Source organism: Pungitius pungitius, chromosome 7 (genome assembly GCF_949316345.1).
Source record: "Pungitius pungitius chromosome 7, fPunPun2.1, whole genome shotgun sequence".
Lineage (NCBI taxonomy): Eukaryota > Metazoa > Chordata > Actinopteri > Perciformes > Gasterosteidae > Pungitius > Pungitius pungitius.
In genome coordinates this window covers 21830207-21837103 of record NC_084906.1, presented here as the reverse complement: position 1 = coordinate 21837103, position 6897 = coordinate 21830207, and the positions used below count along the sequence as shown (strand labels likewise).

The 6897-nt window shown below is 47.4% G+C and overlaps 1 protein-coding gene across 4 annotated transcripts; it reads left to right on the top strand.

Annotated features, from left to right (window-relative positions):
- Positions 1-1910: 1910 nt before the first annotated feature.
- serbp1a (SERPINE1 mRNA binding protein 1a) lies at positions 1911-6793 on the top strand. 4 transcript variants are annotated; one of them, XM_037469792.2, is made up of 9 exons: positions 1911-2275; positions 3488-3674; positions 3955-4098; positions 4242-4310; positions 4937-5011; positions 5118-5286; positions 5457-5501; positions 5585-5791; positions 5883-6793. In XM_037469792.2, the coding sequence occupies exons 1-9, from the start codon at positions 2020-2022 to the stop codon at positions 5937-5939; spliced, it is 1209 nt and encodes a 402-aa protein (XP_037325689.2). In that variant the 5' UTR covers positions 1911-2019; the 3' UTR covers positions 5940-6793. The 4 variants fall into 4 exon arrangements, with proteins under 4 accessions (XP_037325689.2, XP_037325688.2, XP_037325686.2 ...); XM_037469791.2 differs by having other exon boundaries at positions 5115-5286; XM_037469789.2 differs by having other exon boundaries at positions 4239-4310.
- The last annotated feature ends 104 nt before the right edge of the window (positions 6794-6897 follow it).

Here is a 6897-nt window from a genome sequence, read left to right as displayed (position 1 = left end):
CTGTGAAGATCCTGGATTATTAATATTTGGTTATATGTGGCTTTCTAGAAAACAAAAGTGTAGTTTCAGACCCAACAAAGAGGACCTGTAACCTGTTGTGGGGCCTCCCCCAGCTCGCCACTGATTTCTGCCGAGTGCCACAAGGAAGACTTTGACAAATGAATGAATACATTACTGCTGCTCTTTCTTGAATTCCAGGACCTTTGATGCACAGCCTCACTCCTGGTCCAGCAAAAAACCTCACAGCCACAAAAGAGCAGAACCAACTTCTGTTTAAATTATGCAATCAAATAATTCATGGAGGGACTTTTGAGGCATCGATGTGGAAACACAAGAAGATGGAGGAATGATCACAGAACATCACTCATTGGGAGGGAGAGACTGTATTCCTCTCTGCAGCACAAACACATCGCATATCTGCTACGACAACAACCCGGAGCTGTTCATCTGATGTTGGAAGGTTGGGTCAACGGTTCAGGACCCGGTCCCGTCCGGTTGGTGGTTCCTCGGTCCTCCCGGTAGAAGCAGTCTGACGGCAGACTATCAGTCTCGTCCCAAAAGTTCACGTACGTGGTGCGCGTGAGCCCCATCAGCTGCGGCGTACCGTGGGACTGGCACACGCGCACCGTCGCATGCGCGCCCGAGATGCCGCTCCGGCGCGGCCGGTGACGCGCGCACCCAGCAGTCGTCCCCGTGTCCTCGGACTGGCGTCCCGGGGCCGCTGTCCTGCTCGTCCCCCCCGCTCAGCCTCGGGTTGCAGAAAGTCCAAACCATCGCGCAGAGGTAGAGGAAGAACGAGCCCATGACCACGAGCATGAGCGCGTAGGACTCCGCCATGGCTTTGGTGACCGGAGACGGCATCTCTCCGAGGCAGCACTGGCGACCCGCCGGGGGCTTGGGAGGGACTGACTGTAGGGCGTCATCCGGGGGGAGGGTTCAACACCTGTAAGGTGAGATGGAGACACAGAGGAGACGGGACTGATCCTGATTGCACCTTTTATCGTGATGGAAAAAAACTGATTGAAACAGATTCATGTTGTTAACGTGTTACATAGACATTTATATATTCCATGTCTTTTTGTCTATTTACTGGACATGTTGAAGGAGCAAGTCTACTCTTCCTGTTCTTTATGAAAACGTTGGTAAGATCATCTAAACAAAGATCACACTCCCCCAACAGCTTCTTGAATTCAAACCTGCTCATTCATCCTCGTGCAATAGTTCAAATCTTTACTTGTATTGCTTGTGACCAGAGTAAATCAATGTATACAATAATATTTGTAATATTAATAACTTCAGTTAACATCCATTGAAGATTTACACACTTATCCAGATGAACCACATATACCAAAATAGAATATGCATGTATATATGTACGATATTTTTATTTAAACAGGTATAAAAGGTATGATCATATTGCATACTTTGCACCTTTAAAGTACTTTGCCTGTTGATCAAGTGATGAAAAGTCTATTTAAGTCTATTTGAATTTTTGTTTGTAATAGAACAAAATGGGGTGAAGATCTATGCAAGGCCCTGCATATAAATATATGTGTAAATATACATATCATACACTGAAGCTTTCTACAGTCTTTTACTGTTCTGTTCAAAAAAGAATATATATACATATAAATCATATTTATTTACTCGGAAGTTTAAGACGAAAAATCGGTTTAATATATTTATATAGACTACAGAGTTTTCTTCTTTCAGGAATCAAAACAACGGAATATAATGTGAGGGCACCCATGCTTCTCTCCACAGAAGCTAGCAACACTAAAGAGAAAGGCATTGTGGGTATTGGAGTTTCTCATTGCGACATACCGCCACTAAGTGAATGGAATCTCATTTTCAAAAAGAACTACAAGCCCCATGCTTGACATCGTCCGAGGTCCCGGATGTCTACCCCGCCGGAAGAGAAGAAGGTCCTTTTTCCAGCCATCTTGTGGCTTCATCTAGCGAAGTGTTCGCACCAAGCCTCTCAGAATCGGAGGGAAATCCTGCTGAAGGGGCGCCATCATGCCCGGACAAATGCAAGAAGGTTTTGGCTGTGCCATTACCAATCGGTTCGACCAACTATTTGACGACGAGTCGGATCCCTTCGAGCTGCTGAAGCAAGCCGAAGTGAAGAAGAAGGAAGCTCCTGCTCCTGGTGCCGCCAAGACCGCGGCGCAGCTTGCCAAGCAGCCGAAGAAAGAGTCCCAGAAAGACAGAAAGGTCCCGCTAACTGACAAGAAGGAGGAGAGCCAGGCACCGGTTCCACTGAAAAAAGATGGTGAGGTTTATTTTTGTGTTTTCTGCTTTTGTCGCGAAGCTAACAGGCTAACAGGCTCGGCGGCTAGATAGCTAGCTGTTGGTACGGTCCGCATGGTGCTTCCCATGGCTTCGATCATGACATCCACACTAACCCTTAGAGCAGCAGCCTGTGCGCGGATCAAACTATGGGATCTTAAACCATCTGCAGGCCCAACTTGTTGTGGCTTGCTCCCCTCCCCCAATAACCCCCCTCCGGCCTAGTTGAGCAGGCAGAACCCGATAATTCAAAACGAGCACCGAGTGGCCTCGATGAGTTAACATGTTTTCCCTTCAAAGTCAGTACAGGGGCGGATTTTAATCAGATTAAATATTCAATGCAGATTTTTAAATGTGATGAAATATAACCCGAGTGGTATCGTAACTGTCAACATGAAAAGGCGCCTTAAGGTGAACGAGTGTTCCGTAGTGACGTAAAGCAGCGCGTCGGAACCATGTAAATCGCAGGTGTCCGACATTAGCAGCACTGCTCCGTGGAGAAGATGCACCTCGTGGTTGGACGGTTGGGCGTGTTGACTTCCCATCGGCGCACGTGCTCATTCGTGATCGTTCAACAATGTGATAGCATAAAATGTAATCAACTTATAATTTAAATTATCAGCATTTTGTGGAAATGTAGCATATTCGATTTGTGTTGTACTATGTGATCGTTTTACGTTTCTGCTGCACGAACATTAGATATCAAAATGTAGATCTAATCTTATTGTGTGGTCATTTAACGATATCACGTAGACCATCTTGTTCCATTTTGTTAGCCTGTTGCGCGTAGAACCGGAAGATGGGCACTGACGTACCGGAAGTCAACCACGTTCACGGCTCGTTGTGTCAGAGGAGATGAGACAGGTGCGCTGACTTTGTGCACCCAGCTGCCCCGCTGTGGGGCATAGGGGCTATTTTGGGATTTGTTGTACATCAGCAGCAGTCAGCGGTGTGTCATGTGGAGGGTTAAATACTTATTAGATATCAATTTGTCCACATTGAGCGAGTGAATTGATCAGTAGTCAATCAGATTGAGTCATGTATTTAGTGAACTTGATTGTTAACTTTGGAGACTGATGACATAGCTGACTGAAGAGTCTCATTGATAACTATAAATTGCTCTTCTTTCCCTCCGTTGCGTCCTGGTCTGCCGGATCCACTGTTCCTCTAATCCTCCTCTTGTGCTCCATCCTAGGTGCTGGCATGAGGAGAATGGGCCGCAAGCCGGATGGCGAAGGCTTCAGAGCCCCAGGTGGGCAGGGAGAGGGGCGCCCCCCAGCAGACCGGAGGCCCGTGGACAGACGGCCCCCCCGTCGCTTCGAGAGGCCCCCCCCCAGTGAGGCCGGAGAGAAGCCTGAGGGCGGCGAGTTCTCAGTGGAGAAGTGAGTTGATCTGTTAACCAGCAGATATTTATTAGTCCACATGGGATACAAATATACATTTAGACCAACTTCACACATCAGTAAATTGAACATTTACTACAAAGCAAATCATCCCCAATGTCACGTATTCATGGAGCAGTTGCATATTTCTGTTTGTCACTCAAAGGAGAAAACCCTGTAGATGTTGATCTCTGCTTCTGCCATGACTTCTTTCTTTGTGTGTCGTTATGCAAGTAGACGTGTCTCTTATCATTAGACGTGACCATGTTGTCTCTTCTAGACCCATTGGCGATCGGCCCATGAGAGGACGCGGCGGTCCCAGAGGAGGCGTCCGTGGAGGCCGAGGTCGTGGAATGGGTCGCAACGACGGCTTTGACTCCAGAGGAAAGCGTGAATTTGACAGACACAGTGGCAGCGACCGATCGTGAGTACTGGTCCACTTCTCTCACGTCGACGCTACGCGACACCGACGTTAGACTCCGTCCGGCTCCACAGCAGAAGTCCAAGAGGAAACACTGCATATCTTGTGCGTTTTGGCTCTGTTTAAAGCTGTGGTTCTTTCAGTAGTCAGAAAGGTGAGGAGAAGCGTGGTGGAAGTGGCTCTCACAACTGGGGCACCGTCAAGGATGAACTCAAGTAAGTTCCTCCTAAATATGGAACACAACAATACCTTATTTTAACAAAAAAATATGCAGCTGGAGAGCAGGTAGATGTTTGGCACCTCAGCAGATCTGGAGCTGCACACGTATTACTTTTCTAAAGCTTCACTCTGCATTAAATCTCACATTTGTGCAGATTAAGATCCATTCCGGTGAAAGCAGTGTGACAATTTGGTTCATTAGGCGCCATGGTCACTTTACAGAGAAACGTATTAATAACAGCAACCAAACACCTGAGCTTCATGCTAAATATGCAAAGAATTCAACAGCATCCTAATTTCAAATCTAATATTCCACCTACGGTACAACTAGATAGAAAATATTGATGTTTATATGATCATGTTTTAGTTCAACAGAATTGTAAATGTAAAGCGCTTTTCTAGTCTTCCAACCGCTCAAGACTTGATGTCATCATTCACTCATTCACACACTGCTGACATTTGTTGAACTGCTAACCCTGATTGGAGGATGAGTGCTCCCCACTCAGTGAGCGGTAAAACGTGAGATGAAAATGGAGTCTTCTATGTCAACATCAACAAAGGTCGATTCAATCTATGGCCCAAAATCCTGGTTTGCTAAAGCTTTCTTTCTTTGTGTTCTCAGTGAGCTCGACCAATCAAACGTTACTGAAGAGACCCCCGAAGGAGAAGAGCATCCTGCTGCCGACTCTGAGAACAAGTAAAGGATTTTCCTCTGTGACACGCCGGCTTATTGATCATCAAACTGTATTACTGATTCATTGATTGTGACACTTTAACGCTGTGGCTCCGTGTGTCTGTTGAAGGGAGAATGAGGTGGAGGAGGTGAAGGAGGAAGGGCCCAAGGAGATGACTCTGGACGAGTGGAAGGCTGTGCAGGACAAGGAGCGAGCCAAAGTGGAGTTCAACATCCGCAAGGCCAACGAGGGAGCCAATTGGAACAAAGGATTCGTGCTGCACAAGTCAAAGGCAGAAGTGAGTCTAACATCCTAATCGATTTAGACTTAGTTAATCCATCATGCTGAGAGACGTGGATGTGAAGGCCTTTGTATTTCCTGCTTTGAAGGAAGATGACGTGTCAGGTGAATACATACGATGAGATATGGGCGACATTGTTAGTTGATGCTTCTGTTGCTCTGTCTCAGGATAAGAAGGAAGAAGTGATTGATCCTGAGGTCGAGGAGCCGAAGGTAAAAACCGTGACTGTCGCACACAATCTGACCTCCGATCGACCACGACAACGACAATAATTCTACTGCACCCTGATCCGCAGGTTGATGACGAGCCCCACTTCCGCAAGCCGGCCAACGACATCACCTCCCAGCTGGAGATCAACTTCGGGGATCTGGGCCGTCCGGGCCGTGGACGCGGCGGACCGCGCGGAGGTCGGGGGGGTCGCGGCCGCGGCGCTGGTGGGGGCCCGCCTGGCGCCGTCAGCGGAGAAGCCACTAGGCCGGTCCGTGCTCCGAGGCCTGACAAGGTAACTCCATGATGTCATCGTGGATGATGTCCTCGAAGCCAGTGATGTTCACTCAGTGAAGGTGACACTAACTCTGCGTTTGCCCCCCCAGTCGTCTGCGTCGGTGCCCAACGTGGACGACCCAGAGGCCTTCCCAGCTCTGGCTTAAAGCCCAGCAGCTGTTCCTCAGGCCTACAGGAGCCTCCTGAGCACCTCCACTACGAGGCCTGCATGTTCCTGGATCCTTCAGCAGAGTGGAATGATGGAGAAGAATGTCATTGACTATGACACTCAAAGTGAGGACTGAGTTTTATCCAATAAAAACAAAACGAAGATGGAAAAAAAAAACAGAAATTAACAAAAAAAAACAAAAAGAGAAAAGGACTTCTTGCTCCTCGGAGCAGCTTCTTGGTAGAGGTTTTGTACTTAAACTCGGTAGCAGGGATGTTCTCATACAGGTTTTTTTTTCAGAGGTTATGCATTGATCTTTTTCTGTAATTGCTGCTTGCAAATCTGTGTTTAGTGATGTAAGCAGAAGGGTTCTTAAGCTTTGAACCAGCTAGTGTGTAGCTCCCATGCTAACGCGCTAACAAGCTCATAGCCCCATAACCCTCATGCGTTTGGCCACAACAGGTGTTCTCATTAACACTTATGGATTATTTCTCCTTGAGCACTGTTGTATTGTTATTTTTATACAGGAGGTTTATTCAATAATGTTCAGCCTGTAAATCTTTATCTTCATAAATTCCTGCAGAGTGTCAGGTGGTCTATATTCGCCTTATAGGTCCTGGAACCTGTACTGATAGAAGGATCTAGAGAAACTCATTCTGCAAGTGTCTCCACACAGTGAGATGAGGCTCAAGTCTCCTGGATCTCCTCCCACTGCCCACACACTCCTCACAAGCCCCCCCCCCCCCCCCCCCCCCCTCTGCATAACTGCTCTGAAAGAAATGGAATAACTCCTGTGTGAACTCCTGCTGTTAGAGGCCTCTGTCGATGAATAAAGGTGGTCGATCAATCGTTTGCATTGTCAGTTATTTTCACTACTTGGTCAAATGGATGATGACCTTGACCCCTGGTAACCACGGTGACAGTGGCATAGGGCCTTCAAATGTGTCAGATAAACA

Coding starts and splice junctions, on each gene's coding strand:
- serbp1a (XM_037469788.2), top strand. CDS start 2,020: ATGCCCGGACAAATGCAAGAAGGTTTTGGCTGTGCCATTACCAATCGG. Junction 3,675..3,954: donor GGCGAGTTCTCAGTGGAGAA/GTGAGTTGATCT, acceptor TGTCTCTTCTAG/ACCCATTGGCGATCGGCCCA. Junction 4,099..4,238: donor CACAGTGGCAGCGACCGATC/GTGAGTACTGGT, acceptor TGGTTCTTTCAG/TAGTCAGAAAGGTGAGGAGA.